At 34.9% G+C, this 18,242-nt stretch overlaps 1 protein-coding gene across 2 annotated transcripts in view; it reads left to right on the top strand.

The window, feature by feature from the left end:
* The first annotated feature begins 19 nt into the window (after positions 1-19).
* Positions 20-18,242, top strand: part of PACRG (parkin coregulated) — a 277,345-nt gene continuing 259,122 nt past the window's right edge. The window contains exons 1-2 of one of the 2 annotated variants that reach the window (XM_087938616.1): positions 24-216; positions 247-482. In XM_087938616.1, coding sequence (XP_087794742.1) covers positions 345-482 — 138 coding nt within the window. In that variant the 5' untranslated portion in view covers positions 24-216; positions 247-344. Of the gene's footprint in view, positions 483-18,242 lie in introns of both variants that reach the window. The other variant, XM_026705094.2, reaches the window with a different exon arrangement.

The raw sequence follows: 18,242 nt of genomic DNA, 5'->3' as shown, positions 1-18,242 counted from the left end.
GTGCCGAAGTTTCCGACACGGGCGGAATCCTTGTGCTCCCGCGGCTGGCTGTTGATACGTTGCCTAGCAACCGATTCCTAGAATCGAGTTGGTGTTAGAAACAGGCATATATTTTCCCCCCTTCCCCTCCTCCTCTTCCTCGAAGCCACACAGGAGCCTTCCCAGGGGCTAAACCAAGGGGTGAAAGGGAGCAAATGCAAAGGGACGAAAATTAGGGTGGTTTTTGTTTTTTGTTTTTGGCACAAGGAAGAAAACAAAAATCTGTTTTTGTATCCAAATAGTTTCCTTTTAAAATCCCGACCTCCAATCCCACGTGCAGCAAGCAGCAGCAGCCTCAGGAGAAGATGGTGGCTGAGAAAGAGGGCGTAAGCCCCCCCAAATTAAGACCCCAGCAACTGCAGGAGCCGCTGCGACACGCAAGAAGAACCAAGAAGCAAGTCAGCGATGGATTCACCATCAAAGCAATGATGAAAAACACCGTGGTATGTTGAGATGCCGTTACAATATAGAAGGATTTCTGGCCCTTTGGGTTGGTCATTTAAACTACCGTCCGAGGGAGGAAGGGCCGGCCGGCCGTTTGCAATAGGTGGGGGAAGGACGGGGTGACAGCTTGAGTTCGGGAGTGGGGGAGGATTTGCCTGCCAAGTCCCCGAAATGCCCCCTAAGCGAACTTCGCCCACCAACTATTACAGATTACAGATTGACAGAGTAGGGACGGACCTTGTAAGTCATCTAGTCCAACCCCCAGCCCAAGCAGGAGACCCTAACCATTTCTGACAGATGGCAGTCCAGCCTCTTCTTGAAAGCTTCCAGGGATGAAGCTCCCACAACTTCAGAAGCTGTTCCATTGGTTGAGTGCTCCTGCTGTCAGAAAATTTCTCCTTATTTCCAGGTTGAATCTCTCCTTGTTCAGTTTCCATCCATTATTCCTCGTCTGGCCTAATGGTGCTTTGGGAAATAGCTTGACCCCCTTCTATCTGTGGCAGCCCCTCAAATATTGGAACACTGCTATCCTGTCACCAAAGTCTGTATTTGAAATGATTTCCTTTCTGCTTTCCATTCAAATACGTTAATGATCCATTCCACTGCTTCCCGTGGTTAACAAGTCTGACTTCAGATCCAGTAGATCACATACACTATGCAAGGAGCCACCCAGATTATAAGAAGTTGTTCTTGATTGAGAGATATTGCTCTCTCTGGCTTTTGATCTGAAGTGTTTATTCTGTGTTTGGCTAGCTTAATGACCTGCTTATTTGTAACCCAATTCTTTTGCAATTTTTTGCACTTGTAATTATTATGATTTTTGCCTGTAGTACTTTTATCTCTTTTTTTTTTCTTCAGTATTTCATCTGTTCCACAGAGTCCAAATCTCTTGGTGTTCTACTTTTCATAAAACATTCAAAATATTCTTAAGGTTATCACAAAGTAAGCATTAAATAAAACTCTACTGCTTGACCTGTATCCCCACTGCTTTCCATTGGAACTCATGTATGGAAATATAAATTGCACTTTTGGAAAAGGGACAAAACCATTCCAACTTTACTTATTTTGTTACTCTAAGAATTTTCTTTTGTGTGTGAGAGAGATGATTAAAGTATTGTCACATATTAAATATGGGGAAGTGCTGTGTGATTCTGTGCATAATTATTCCAAAATAAGTCAATGATAAATGAGCCCTACACGAAACATACTGTGATTTTTATTCAGAAGTCAAGAAGTCGTCATAGCATGTAATGAACTTTACTTTGAATTAACTGTTTGTAACTTTATCTGCGATTGAAAACTATTCATCACAGAACTTTCTTCTAGATAGAAGTTGTAAAACATTGCAGTGTTACTGTTAATTCCTACCCAGAGAAAAAGCAATGTCTACTTGTATAATGTCCAAATATATTGATGCTCAAGGATTGCAAGTTAGTTTTTTTTTATTTATTTAGTGTATGGCACATGTTAGCCAGGGATCACCGAGGTGACTGGCTGCCTCTGTGAAAGGAATTTTTTTGGGAGTGTTATCTTTACCTGCGGGATACCTGAATGCCAGTAGGCATTCGAGGGATGCTCCTTTCTTGTCCCTGCCTGGTTTATTCGCTCACAGGAAACGAACTGCCAAGCTGCCAACCTCAGCGGTGCACAAGCCCAGTGTCTTACCACATGAACCACCACGGCCCCTTGCAAGTTAATATATTACCATCTTTACTTTTCTGTTCTTTTCCACAGTTCATCAGCATTATTTTATGCATCTCGACTCAACATTTCCAGCCATTATTATTTCTATGAGACTTTCCTTAAGGAGCATGGAATAACTTAATGCCATAGTCTATGTTCACACAGAACACTTTATTCATTTCAGACTTTTTTTTGCTTGTTTTGCTTTTGAACAACTTTCTCACCAGAAACTAATCATACATTGAGATTGCACAAGCAAAATGCAGTTGCTAACATAGCGTTGAAGTTGGGCAAACATAGTTGAGGTGTAGTTTATAAACATTCTGCTGTCTCCACCTTCCCCCATGCTGCTTTTCACTCAATATGAGTCATTCTTCTAAAACAAGGTTGTTGTTTTTTAAATAGAGATCTACATGTACTAGTATTGCCAAGCAATGGGAAAATCCAAGAGCATCTTGGATCTTATGGGTTCAAGATAGGAGATTTTAGCACTGATTTTCATGCAAACTGTTTGGGGTTTAGCACCATAGCTTACTTCAGTATGGCCCGTAGGTTTGAGTAAAAGTTAGTGGCTTTGAGAATATTAAGGAATTGAGTCAAGGCTGCTGGTATACTATCCATGAACAAACTACAAACTTTTAACTACCTGTTGAAGAAACTTATGAATGAAGATTATTGGGAAATGTAATATCTGAATATACACACAATAATTTCAGGTGACCAAACACGATATAAAAACTAAAAAAATACCTTGTATTGAGACTGACTCTTGAGGGACATAGCCATGTAATTTTTCTAAGAACAAAGATTTCTCATTGCATTCATCAGACTTGTTTCTTTTTCACGTCTTAGTCTAATATTCAGTCCTGGTATGAGTTGGTAGTATCCCATCAAGTACAAACCAAACTTAATACTGCTTAGCTTTGAACTTATACTAGATCATCTAAGTGTAACTGCCTGCTCTATTCCAGAGAGTGTAATGATTTTAAATCTAGCAAAAGAATAACAGAGCAGAACTGCAAGCACTTCAAAGTTTAAGTTAAGGAATAGAAGAGAGTTTCGAGAGATTGAAAGAAGAAAATTGAATTTTTTTTTCCAAATACTGGGATTCTCACATTTTCTCCAGGGACATTGCTCCTATCTTTGCAATAACTTTGAAGTTGCAATGCATTATAGATAATGAAGTCCCTTATTACATATACATTCTCCACTTGTTATGATGCGTTGATAATAAGATCATAATGCTTCAGATATAAATTATGAGTTAAATGGAAATTATTATAATCAATGTAAGTGTATAAGCTCAATCCACAGAAATATTTTTATATTGGAAATAGTCTATCATGGCAAAAATTATCTAATTGCTTCCAACAGAACAATAGAGCTGATAAATGTGACATGTTTAGAAATGGCCCGCCAATAGATATCTTTGGTATGAAAATTGTATTATTTTCACCTGATAATTGATTTTGGGGTAAATATATATAATACAATACTTTGAGAATCAAGTATTACATTATAAAGATAGGGATTAATATACTGAAAGTATTTGTATAAAGATTCCAGGATTGTTGCATGTCCAGGTTTGCTACCTACTTTCAGTTTGAAGTTAAATAAGGTGCAAATGCTTAGTGTTTACTCTTTCTAATTAAGATATTTGTATGCAGTAATGATCATTTGTGCATCTAAAACTGAATGAGAAAGCTGGTTCCACCTCTATAATTATTATAGTTTTCTGAATCTCAGTTGCCAGAAAAGAACCATGAAAGTAGGATAATATTTAATGATTGCTGTTTTGATACTATAATTTTATTTGTCCATAAACATGTACAGATAAAACACAGAGGGAAAAATGTACTTTATCTGACAAAGGTGATAAGTTGTTCAACTACCGCTAGCAGTAGTTTTCCATTGTAGAAAAGCACTCTCTAGTGTTTTGAGTTACTGTAGTTAGAAGTAACACATGGAACTACTGGGAAATCAACTAGTCTAGTTAGAAAAAAAAGATAGATTGGGTAATATAATATTACCCTATAAAAGTTGTTACATTGCAGGTCTGAGGCTATTGAATTCATTGCAAATTATTACACTATTTCTGTCTTCTGATTATTACTCCCAATTTGGAAAGTGCTAGGTCTGATAAACATTCAGAGAAAGCCAAGTTTTATTTCTACAAATACTTTTAGTCCACATAGCTTTTGAATTATGTTTCAAAAAGCTGCTTTAGATATATTTGAGCAATGAAGCCAGGAAGGAAGCAATTACTTCCTTTTCCAGTTTCTAAGACTATAAATAAACCCTGTGCTATTATTTCTATTATTATTCTATTCTATTATTATTTCCTCAGCTAACTAATAGGTTATCCATGGTGGTGCTGTTTTTGTTTGTTTGAGGAAACAGAAGAGTCTTTAAAATGATTTTTTTTTTAATAATTTTTTTTTATTTTTTAATAACAAAATAAACATAAACATACATAACAAAATAAACATAAACATACCACAAAAAACATAAAAAGATCCTTCTTCATAAATTTACATACAGTGCATCGATTGGTTTACCACTTTTTTTTGTGCATCCATTTCCTAGTCACCAGTATAATTATATTACATAATAGCTCATATTATCAATCAACAATTGTATAACCTAATATCATCACTAAAAAAAAATAAATAAATCATTTTTAATTTTGTTAATTCATATTTTAACGAGATAACTATAGTTTGCTTAATTTATTTTGCAATAAATCATAAGATCATACCAAATCTACCTTAATAATGTTTTATAAAGATAATATTAAGAAAAAAAAATTTTTTTATGCTAAATCTGAATATTCTATCATTATGTTTTATTATCTAACCATTGATAAAAAAGATCCCAAACTTCATAAAATTGTTTATCTTCTTGTTCTCTGATTTCAAATGTCAATTTGCTCATTTCAGCACAATCCAATATTTTCTTAATAATTTCTTCTTCTGATGGAATTTTCTCACTCTTCCAGTTCTTAGCAAATACAATCCTAGCTGCTGTTAATATATTTACAATCAGATACTTCAAATTTTTATTATATATATCCGGTAAGATTCCCAATAAAAAAATCTCTGGTTTCAAGTCTATATGTGTCTTTGTCATTTTTCCAACCATATGCGTATTTTAGTCCAATATTTTCTAGCGTCCTCACAAGTCCACCACATATGGTAGTATGAGCCAGGTATCTGATGACATTTCCAACATTTTTCAGATTTGTTCTTAAACATTCTTGCAATTCTTGTCGGGGGAAAATGCCACCTGTAAAACATCTTATACAAGTTTTCTTTATAAGCTGTTGACATTGTCATTTTATAATTTTGAGACCACAATTTTTCCCAATTCTCCAAATCAATCCCATATCCAAAATTCTTCCCCCAAACAATCATCATTTCTTTAACTTGTTCCTCCTCTAATAAAATTTCCAACAAATAAGTGTATAATTTTTTAATCATTTTTTTTTTCATCAGTACCTGTCAAGATCCTGTCTAGATCAGTCAATTTATCATAAAATCCCTCCACTTTAGAATCTATAAGATACCTTGAATGTATTTGCGCATATGAAAACCAATTCATCTTTATGCCTTGTTCTTCTAGTTTTTGCATTGTTTTAAGTTCACTCTTTTCATCCAATATTTCCCCATATCTAACTGTTTGTTCCTTCTCATATATTATAGGATACGAAAAAGCTTCAATAGTTGATAACCAGACTGGGATTTTCAAATAACATTTTCTCTTGATTTTCTCCCAATTCAACCATAAAGACTCCCTTATATAATGCCTTCTAAAATAGCCCTGTGATTTGGTTCCCTTATACCACAGAAAAGCATGCCATCCCAGTAATAAATCATGCCCCTCTAGAGTCAACAATCTAGTCTTTCTTAATGTTATCCAATCCTTAACCCACATTAAATTTGCAGCTTGGTAATACAACTCCCAATTCGGGAGGCCAAAACCTCCTCTAATTCTAGCATCTTGCAGGAGTTTTAATTTTATTCTGGCTTTCTTACCTTGCCATATGAACTTCAACACAATTTTATTTAATTCTTCAAAGTAATCTTTACCAAGCCTGATTGGTATGGTTTGGAATAAATATAAAATTCTGGGTAAAATATTCATCTTGATTGTTGATATTCTACCTATCAATGACAATTGTAGATTTTCCCATTTTTTCAAATCAGATGCTATCTGTTGTTTAAGTTTGATATAGTTATTCTCTTTCAATGTAGTACATCTTGACGTCAAATATATCCCCAAATATTTGACCTTATTCGTAACTTGAATTTTCGATAAATCTGCCAGTTCATCTCTTTGTTTTAATAACATATTCTTTGTCAAGATCTTTGTTTTATCTTTGTTTATTTTCAAACCGGCCATCTCACCATAAATCTCTATCTTTTCCAGTAGCTTTAAAGCTGTTCCTAGAGGATCTTCCAAAATAAAAACCAAATCATCCGCAAAGGCTTGTAATTTAAATTCCTCCTTCTTAATTTTTATTCCTTTTATATTTGGATCCTCTCTAATGTTTCTATTCAGTACTTCCAAAGTCAATACAAATAACAAAGGTGATAATGGGCAACCTTGTCTTGTGCCTTTTCTTATATTAATAGAATCTGTAAAATCTCCTCTATCATCACTCGCCGTTTGTTTGTCATATATGGCTTCTATTGCTTGAATAAATTTTCTAGCAAAGCCCATCTGTTCCAATAACAAAAACATGAATCTCCAATTCACATTATCAAATGCTTTTTGGGCATCTAAAAATACCAAAGCCATTTGTTTTTCAGGGTGTGCCTCGTAATATTCCAAAGTGTCCAGAATTACCCTCATATTATCCCTAATTTGTCTCCTTGGCAGGAATCCATTCTGGTCAGGATGAATAAAGTTATTTAGATATCTTTTGAGCCTTTCTGTCAAGATGGAAGCAAAGATTTTGTAATCTGCATTCAGTAAAGAAATAGGTCTATAGTTCTTAATTTGTGATGGATCAGCCCCTTCTTTTGGAATAAGTGTGATATAAGCTTCTGACCATGTTTTAGGTATTTTCTTATTTAACATGGCTTCATTCATAACTTCTAACAATGGAATGCTCAACGATTCTTGTAATGTTTTATAAAATTCTGCCGGGAGCCCATCTGGGCCTGGTGCTTTTCCATTATTCTGCCTATTAAGTGCTTCCGTTAGTTCCATCATTGTTATGGTACTTTCTAACATTTTTCAGTCTCTTCAGGTATCTTGGGTAGGTTAGCATTTTGTAGATAAAGCTTAATTCTTTCCTCATCAAAATCCTCCTGTTTATATAATTGTCCATAAAAGTCTTGGATAATTATCTTTTTCTCCTTGTTACCATAACAAATTTGACCTTTATCATCTATTAACTGTACTATTCTCCTAGATTCTTTCTCCTTTCTCAATTTGTATGCTAGCCACCTACCTGGTTTATTTGCATCTTCAAAATAGTTCTGTTTGGCACTTCTAATTTTTTGTGCCAACTCCTCTTTCTCCGCCTGACCCATCTTATGTTTAATTATATCCATTTTGAATTTAATATCTTTTTCTGTGGCATATTCTGCAATTCTTTTTCCAGTTTTTATAATCATCTTCTAAAGCTTTAATAGTTTGCCTCTTCCTAATATTTTTTTCTTTGTATAGTCCATTATTAATCCTCTCGCATATGCCTTCATTGTATCCCAAACATTCTGCATTGAAGTATCTTCTTTTTATTTTTAATGAAAAGAAGGCCAATTCTTTGTCCATCCATTGTGTAAAGTCTTTTTCCTTTAAGATAGCGTTATTTAATGTCCATCTAGATCTTCTTCTTTGTCCTTTCCATTTAATTGTCATAGGGTTATGGTCTGCCCATATACCCGTTTCTATATTTATTTCTTGAATGTTAGATATTAGTTCTGATGAGGTCCAAATCATATCTATTCTGGACCATGATAAATGTCTATTTGAATAAAAAGTATATTGCTGCGTTTTACCATTTCTTTCTCTCCATATATCTTTTAAATTTAATTCATCTACCATTTTAAAAAGGATTTAGGGAGAGTCTTTCTATTTTGTTTTAATGCTGTCGCTGTATAGTCCAATTTATTATCTACAATTCCATTAAGATCTCCCATCATAATTATATTGACATGGTCCAGTCCAATTAATTTCATATGTAACTTTTTATAAAATTCTTCTTGTTTATCGTTCGAGCATAGATTGCAACAAGTAATATTTTTATATTGTTATCCACTATTTCAACCATTAATACTCTTCCATCTTCATCAGTATAAACCAATTTTGCTACAATAGTTTCTTTAATATACAGGACCACTCTCTTTTCTTACAGTTAGTCAAGGAAGTAAAAATTTTCCCCAGTTTTGGTCTTACCAATAATCGTTGATGTTGTTTTTTAATATGTACTTCTTGTAGGCAAATTATCTCAAATTTTAACTTCTCTAATTTATGAAAGATTTTTCTTCTTTTAATAGCTGAATTCAATCCATTTATATTCATAGAAATCAATTTTTTTTCCTCCATGGTTATGTTTTATATTTAGGTCTAACAGTTCTTGTGGATCTTACTTCACGTTGTTCTTTGGTCTCCATTTGTCCACCTACCGCACCTTCTTCCTTCCCGATCTCATCTGGTCTTCTTGAGGCTCAATTGCAAAGGTTTCTTTTTCTGTCTCTATTTCTCTTCTTCCAAAAAATTTGTTGTGGAATATTTCTGCTTTCTCAATTGAGTCGATTCTGTGTCTCTGTTCTTGCCATATAAACATTAATCCTTCTGGGATCAACCATCTATAATTCACGTCTTTTTCCAATAATTTTTTGGTCAAAAATCAATATTCTCTTCTCATCTCTCTCACTCTTCTGGGGACTTGTTTTAAAACCATAATCTCTTTACCTTTATATTTCAGCCCCTTATCTCTTGCGACTTGTAATATTTGTGTTTTAATAGTCTTCTTAGTAAATCTGACATGAATCTCCCTTGGTAGCTTATTCCTCATTGCATATCTTGTAAAAACACGATATATCTCATCTACTCTGTCCATCATCTTTTCCTCTGTTATCTCCAAGGCTCCAGCCAGAATTTCTATCATTACAGCCACCAAATCCTGTCCTTTTTCTTCCTCAATATTTTGAAATCTGAGATAAAATTCTGACCTATCCATCTCCCACTTCAACATCCCATTTATATCTTGTTGCACCGTTGTTAATTTGCTAACAATATTTCCAATTGTCTCATCTCTTTGTTTATCTTTCTCCTCGATTTTTTGGAGTCTCTCCTCCTGTTTTGCCATCATCTGTTGAAAGTTTTCAATTTTTTCATCAGTCTTTGCAATTCTTTGTTCAATACTCTCTGTTCTTTGGTCAATGCTTATTTTGAGTTCTTGTATTCCTTGTATAATCGTTGCTAGATCCATTTGTACTTTATCTTGCTTCGCCATTATTGATAGTCGTCCTCCAGTTGATGGAGAAGCAGGAGCAGAAGTTGAACTGCCAGAAGGTAAAGTTTTCTTACTCATTTGAATAACTCAAGATCTTTAAGCTCCTTTAATCCAATCAGTAGGGTAGCCAATTATAATCCAATTGGGAAGAAGAAAAACATTTTAAAAAAGCCAATAAAAAATAAAGAGTGCAGGATTAAAAAGAGAGGGAGAAAAAGAAGATTAAAAAAAAAAAAAAAGAAGGAGATTCTTCAGGTTCTTCTAGACCTTAATCCTATTGTAAGATGACCAATTATGATTCAAAAATAAAAATTAAGAATAGTAAAAAAAAAAAAAAGAGAGTAAGACCCAATAATATTAAAAAAACAATGATCAAAAAAAAAAAAAGGAAAAAGAAAGAATTCTTCAGGTTCTTCACACCCTAGTCCAATTGTAGAATCTCAAAAAATAAAAAAAATAACCATAAAAATAAATAAAAAATGAAAATGAAAAATAGAAAAGGCAAAAATCCCAATAAACAAAAGGAAAAAGAAAAGCTATTCTGAGGCTTTCCCTTTAAAAAAAAAAAAGTAAGTTTAAAAATTAAAAATAAAGTCAAAAAAAAAAGAAAAAGAAAATAGAATATACAAATATTACAAAATACTATGGGATTGAGGAGGAGGGATGAAACAGCTAAAGAAAGATAAGAAAAAGAACACACTGCATCTTATTTAGTTATCCAAGGCTCTTATTATGGCTTCTCCACAAATTCCAAAGCCAAACTTCAAGCACTCAATAATAGAAGTTTCAAAGAACACCTGTTAAAACATTCTCCGGTGTTCTTCCCTCTATCTAATCAAGTTCCAGTGTCCTTGAGAAAAAATTCCTTCACAGCTTTTTCAACTTTCAATAAAGTATTTTCAGGCCTCTAGTTGGCAGTGTTACAAAGTTTCTTTAGTCCACTCCCCCTTTTTTCCCCAAAAAGCCTAGGAAAAAGAGGGAAATATACATGTATATATATATATTTAAAAGAAAAAAAAATTACTAAAGGGAGCCTCTATTCTCAAAAGGGAGAAAAAAGAAAGAAAAATTAGATAAATATAAAAGGAGAAACAAGTCTAGTTACAGTTACTAGATCACAATAGAAGTTCAATGAAAACAAAAGTAAAAGTAAAAAGCCAAGCCTCAATTTGACATTCTCTCTAAGAAATCGCCGCTAAAAGAGTCTTTAAAATGATTTTAAGCAAGGCGGTAGGATCAAAAAAATAAATTGCATTCTAACCCTGAACAGCATATCTGTAGTGTAATGGGAGCTAAAGCTATTAGAAGCCAGTATCTGTGGCTATAGATTTCTTTGTATTTGACAGTCTTGGCTTAACATTTTAGGAAAATAGTATAAACCAAATACATAATTTTGTTATGGATAAGATATCTAGGATAGTTCTTAAATGGGAATTTGAATTTTAAAGAAAATACTATTTCATCCTTATAAGTTTTTAATTATGAAAGCTTCTAGCTGAACCAGCTGTTTATTTAGGAACAGCTTGATCTTTCTAAAACGCAAATATAAATCTACTGTCTGTAGACTCTGCATTTTTTTTTTCCTTGCAAAATTGTTTCATGGCAAGGTAATCCTGAACTTACAACCATTCATTTAGTGACCATTTGAAGTTACAGTGGCACTGAAAAATGACTTATGACCAGTCCTTGTTATTATAACAATTGCAGTAACCCCGTGGTCATGTGATCAAAATTCAGGCACTTGGCAACTGGGATTTCAGTCATCTGGTCATCATTTTCAACTTTCCCAGCCAGCTTCAAATAAGCGAACTCAATGGTGGAAACCAGAATCATTTAATAACTGCCCAATTCACTTAACCATGGCAAAACAATCATAAAGTTGGGCACGATTTCAACATATGTGGAATAATTGTTATTTATAGTCTGTTGGCGTAAATTAGATCTTGAGTTTTGAAAGCAATATATTAACAAATTATTACCTGTTCACAACAATGTGAAGTCATAGCTGCCAGTTTGTTTAGCTGGAGCTGACCTTCATACCCATTAAGTTCTCCCTAAGAACCTAAGATGTCATAATGTATCAGTATAGAGGTGAGCACTGTAGCCTTTTGCAAACGAAAGATGGAAATTTGGCCAATGCACAGATTACCATCTAGTATTTTTTTGATATAGCACCCAATGTGCCAATAATCACTGGAATCACTATAGTCAATTTATGCCACAGTCTTTCAACTTCGATTTTCAGATCTTGGTACTTTGTGATCTTCTCCAATTCTTTGTCTTCTACTGTCCCCTGGTATTGCCATATCAATTATCCATACTTTCCTTTTTTCAACCACAGTTGTATCTTAGGTGTTATGAGCCAAGATATAGCCAATCTATATTCAGAAATCCCACTATATTTTAACCTTCTCATTTTCAACTAGTATTCAACTCTATCCTCCCACCAGTTTTTCAATACTGATATATGATAATTTTTACAGATGTTCCAGTGAATCATTTAACCACTGTGTTATATTGTTTATAATCAATTTGTACAATCTTCTTATACAAGCTTAGTATATGATTTGCTAGTTCTGCTTCTTTGCACAATCTGCACTTTTTAATCATTTGATGCCTTTTCAATTCTGGCTTTTATTACATTAGTCCATATACCTTGCTCTTGAATAGCCAAAATCAAGCCTTTGGTTTCTTTTTCTAATGCCCCAGTGGTGAGCCTTTACCAAAATTTATGTTTATCTGTTCTCCCTTCAGTCTTTTGTAGAAATTGACCATGTAAGTCTTGCCAGCATACTATTTGTGTTTTTATTACATTATTACATTATTTCAATATTTGTTTTTTGTTTCCAGTAGATTTAGTCAGTACCATTTTTTTAACTTGCACCAACAGTTCTCCTTACCTGTCTTTTATGTAATCAGCCAATGCATGCTTTTCTTCTTCGACAGTTTGTCTGATCAGAAGTAAGCGTATGCCTTCATTTCTTTGGGGAAGGTATAATCAATCAATATTACTATGGGGATGGTATGCTTGTGGAATAGTTATCAGTTTTCTTCTTTTTTGGTCAAAACTGTTCAGTTCTGCTTGTGTCCAGGTAATAATTCCAGCAGTGTATCATAGGTATGGCCCAGGTATTGATGGTTTTGATGGTAAACTTGTGAAAGGGGCTATCACAAAGAAGAAGGGTTCAACTTATTCTCCAAAGCTCCTGAAGGCAGGAGAAGAAGCAATGGATGAAAACTAATCAAGGAGAGAAGCAACCTAGAACTTTCCTAAGAATTAGAACAACTTGTCCCCAGAAGTTAAGGGTGCTCCAACACTAAAGGTTTTTCAAGAAGAGATTGGACAAACATTTATCTGATATGGTATAGGATTTCCTGCGTGAGCAGTGGGTTGGTCTATAAGACCTCCCTTACCTTCCAACTCTGTTATTCTGTTAAGTGAACCTGTATATTCTTAATATATCTGCTATTCTTAGAATAGCCTACATGGTAAATGTGTTTGACTTTTAGCCAGATGCTGAAATAATTTCAGTTAGCAAGCATTATGATGTTTGGTATTATATTGTAGTATTCATCTAGCAAAACAGCACTTTCTTCTCAGTATCTGCTCCAGTGAGAATAACCATTGTTTCAGTTATACAACTATAATAAATTCTGAAAATTGGCAGTGAAATAATATAGTGCTGAAATTGGTATTTTTACTTTTCTAGTGAGTTTACAAAATTGAAATAATTGCATGTTAGATGATAAAGGAGAGTAAGCTCAAAATCATATGGCATTTTGTAGTAAGATTTTTATTAGCAAGTGACCCCTATGGTATTCTTTTTTATAGAAGCAGATAAAGTTCAGGTAGGCTTTGTACTGAAATTTTAGGATGCACAAAAATAGATTAAGTTTTAAAGAAAAGTATGGAAGTTACTGGATCTATTAATATCCAGTTACAGGATCTAGCTAAGTTATGTAACTTAACTAAGCAAAATTCTTATTTTGACCTTTGACTTTTGTACTAGGAGAAATACTAAAGATCTTTTCTAGGTTCTATATGAAGGTTTGAGATGCATTTTTATTTTACAGCACCTTGGCATTCCATGTTTAAACAGTAACTAAGAGGACAATAAATAATTTTACAGGATTAGAATTTGGTATCAAAAGGTTGGGTATATTAAGTGATATATTCTAACAGCAAATATTTGGCCTATAGCTAATATCTTGTATTCTTCAAAAATAATAGCAAATTTATTTATTCAGTTTACATTCTGGCTTTCCAGTTGATGTTAAATAGGTGTGCTTTTCATGCTGTATGGGATTTTATAAAGATTTCGCAAGTACGTTATTTATTTATATCCTCATAGGAAAAGCAACCCAACATATTCTTTGATGTTTGCTCAAGTCATTGAAATTTTATGGAGTATTATAATAGTTCATAAACTGGCACCTTAAATTACAAAAACTAATGAGAGAGTTCTTCTATCTTAAAGTTTATAACATTTTTTTCTTTTTTCATAAGTAATAATAAAACCTTAATAACAAATTAAACTATAATTTAACAACAGCTATAGCGATTATGTATTAATCATATTGTTCCTGGAGCCTCATGGCAGAAGTCAAGCGCTTCCAATTTTCTCAGCTATTACCTCACAATAAATGTTGTCCTTAGGCTATCTTTCTGGTATTAAATTCTTGTACAGAGAAACAGGTTCCTACTTTGGAGCTGGGAAAATTTATACCATGCAGGGTTTTTATTTTCCCTTATGATGATTTTTCACACTTGCTTCAAAATGAGGTATTTCCTCTCTCTCTTGCACATGGTCTCTTTTTTTTTTCCCCAAGTCAGTTCAATGTGTGTTGATTCCAGAAAGGTCACTGTATTGTCACTGATTTCTGCCTAATATTCTAGACATCTCAGTGTGGTCAGAGAAACTTTGGGTCATTGATCAGTGGTCTGCTGCTCTTTTGACAACCTCTGGGGTAGGCAGAAGGGAACAGGGAAAACAAGTATGGCAAAAGGATAGCCTGTCCATGATTAATATGTTTGAGTATAACCATTTTTCCCAAGAGAATGTATCTCTGACCAAAAATGAGCAACAAATCAGTGCTTCCCTAACACTACTTCTAAAGATAATGTATTGTCCTTAATTATCACTTATAAGGATAGTTAATTCAAAAGACCTTTGACCTAGAATATGTTTCAATAGCCTCTATTTTTATTTACCATTTCTGTGGATTTCAATATTGATGCATTTTCAGTGTGGACTTCTGTTTTAAAGAACAAAGCAGTCAGCATCTTCCTTACAATGAAATATTATTGGAAAGATGTCATGTTACCTCATGCTTTACTCTTTCTGTTGTTGGGCAGGGACAAAAATAAACCTTTTGACAAAAAGCATACAATTGGAGCATAATATTGGATTATTTGGATTTGCATAAATGTTTTCTTACAATTGGGTAACACAGATAATGTACATTACATATTGATTATTTATCTAGCTGGATGCCTGAAGTGCTGGCCATGCCCATTTTAGCAAAGGAGGGGAAAGTCCTGATATGTTATGTGATGCCACCATGATAATGTGACTTTGACACCCCTGTTCTAAAGATAGCATATTCTTAAAGAATTATTATAATGCCAGTTTGGCACACATATGGAAAAATGTGTATGAAAAAAGCACAATCTTTATTTTTATAGTAGCAACATCACCTTAAGTTTTGATAATTATAAAAAGATTTGATTGATCATGTGCCACCGAGTCATTGCCAACTCTTGGCAAACACATAACTGGTCTTTCTCCAGTATGATTTTTCCATTGTTTGGTCCTTCAAGAAATGGGTTTGACCACAATAAAGAATTACGTCCTACAATATAGACTCCATATTGTTAACGTACTCCAAGACAGCATTTGCCTTTTTACTAATTACATCACATTGCTGACTCTTAGTCAACCCAAAGTCAGAAGAACATGTAACTCTGTTTCACATTAATTACTGCCAATCCACCCCCACCCACCCACATACTTCTGTGTTAGATTTTGCTTCCCTGTACAATGAGCTTTACATTTCTACATGTTACATTCCATCCTATTTATTTCACTCTGCTGTTTAAGGCTTGCAGATATTTCATTACCCAAACTAGGTACCCAAACCTCTGTGATCATATTAATCTGTGATCATATTAAGAGCAACTACATTCTCTTCACTGATGATGTAAAGCTATTCAACACCACAGACAATACTACTACCCTCCAAAAAGACCTTGACTATGTATCAGAATGGTCAATCAAATGGCAACTTCAAATCTCAACAAATAAATGCTCTGTCTTACATATTTGCAGAAAAAAATCAGAAAATAAAATACAAGCTAAATAGTCAAGACCTTGTTGAGGATCCAAACTCTGTCAAGGATCTTGGCGTACTCATGTCAAATGATCTAAGTGCTAGAGCCCACTGTAACTATATAGTCAAAAAGGCATTAAGGATTGTTAATCTAACCCTATGTAGCTTCTTCTCTGGTAATATCACACTACTAACTAGAGCATACAAAACATTTCCTAGACCTATACTTGAATACAGCTCATCAGTCTGGAACCCATATCATGTATCTGATATTAACACAATTGAAAAAATCCAGAAATATTTCACAAGAAGAGTTCTCTGTTCCTCTACTCATTGCAAAATACCTTATGCCTCCAGACTTGAAACTCTAGACCTAAAAAACCTAGAACTACGCTGCCTTCACTCCGATCTAAATATAGTATATAAAATCATACATAGCAATGTCCTACCTGTCAATGAATACTTCAGCTTCAATCATAACAATACAAGAGCAAACAATAGATACAAACTCAAGGTTAACCACACCAAACTTGACTGCAGAAAATACGACTCCAGCAACAGAGTGGTCAATGTTTGGAATACTCCACCTGACTCTGTGGTTTCTTCCCCAAACCCCCAAAACTTTAACCTTAGGCTGTCTACTATTGACCTCACCCCCTTCCTAAGAGGCCTGCAGGGGGCATGCATAAGCGCACCAATCATGCCTACTGTCCCTGCCCTATTGTTTTCAAAACTATATTTATTCTTATACCTGTATCTTGTAAGTGATTGACAAATCAAATAAATACTAAAATACTAACATCATCAGTGCTGGTGTTTTCTTGCAGATGTTTCATTACCCAAAATTGGGTAGCTGCTAGCACTAATGATGTTACCTAGTTTGGGTAATGAAACCTCTGCAAGAAAACAAGCAAGCTCAGAAAGCATCAAGACTTTTCATAAATGATTTTATCCACATGTAGAACAATGCTTTTAAGGACAAAAAGGGAAATCTATCTGATCTAGAGGTACTTTGACTTACAACTATAATGAAGCCCAGAATTTAAGTCCTGGCATCCTTGTGACTGGGCCTGATTTTATGACTTTTTTTTTTTTTTTGCAGTTGTCACTAGGTCAAAACCACAGTAAGTAATTGAATGTGGCAGTTGTTAAGAATTAATACACTGCTCAAAAAAATAAAGAGAACACAAAACTAAGATATCCTAGATCTGAATGAATGAAATATTCTTATTAAATACTTTGTTCATTACATAGTTGAATGTGCAGACAACAAAATCACACAAAAATTATCAATGGAAATCAAATTTAGCAACCCATGGAGGTCTGGAGTTTGAGTTACACTCAAAATTAAAGTGGGAAAAAACACTACAGGCTGATCCAACTTTGATGTAATGTCCTTAAAACAAGTCAAAATGAGGCTCAGTAGTGTGTGTGGCCTCCATGTGCCTGTATGACCTCCCTACAATGCCTGGGTATGCTCCTGATGAGGTGGCGGATGGTCTCCTGAGGGATCTCCTCCCACACCTGGACTAAAGCATCCCCCAACTCCTGGACAGTCTGTGGTGCAATGTGGCGTTGGTGGATGGAGCGAGACACGATGTCCCAGATGTACTCAGTTGGATTCAGGTCTGGGGAACGGGCGGGCCAGTCCATAGCATCAATGCCTTCATCTTGCAGGAACTGCTAACACACTCCAGCTACATGAGGTCTAGCATTGTCTTGCATTAGGAGGATCCCAGGGCCAACTGCACCAGCATATGGTCTCACAATATGGTCTCATCTTGGTACCTAATGGCAGTCAGGCTACCTCTGGACAGCACATGGAAGGCTGTGCAGCCCTCTAAAGAAATGCCACCCCACACCATTACTGACCCACTGCCAAACCGGTCATGCTGGAGGATGTTGCAGGCAGCAAAACATTCTCCACAGTGTCTCCAGACCCTGTCATATCTGTCACATGTGCTCAGTGTGAACCTGCTTTCATCTGTGAAGAGCACAGGGCGCCAGTGGCGAACTTGCCAATTTTGGTGTTCTCTGGCAAATGCCAAACATCCTGCACGGTGTTGGGCTGTAAGCACAACCCCCACCTGTGGACGTCGGGCCCTCCTACCACCCTCATGGAGTCTGTTTCTGACCGTTTGAGCAGCCACATGTACATTTGTGGCCTGCTGGAGGTCATTTTGCAGGGCTCTGGCAGTGCTCCTCCTGTCCCTCCTTGCACAAAGGCAGAGGTAGCGGTCCTGATGCTGGGTTGTTGCCCTCCTATGGCCTCCTCCAC

Source organism: Pseudonaja textilis, chromosome 1 (assembly GCF_049901715.1).
Source record: "Pseudonaja textilis isolate UNSWEBS1 chromosome 1, rPseTex1.2, whole genome shotgun sequence".
Classification (NCBI taxonomy): Eukaryota; Metazoa; Chordata; class Lepidosauria; order Squamata; family Elapidae; genus Pseudonaja; species Pseudonaja textilis.
Note: the sequence above shows the minus strand (reverse complement) of the source record. Positions and strands in the feature narration are given on the sequence as shown.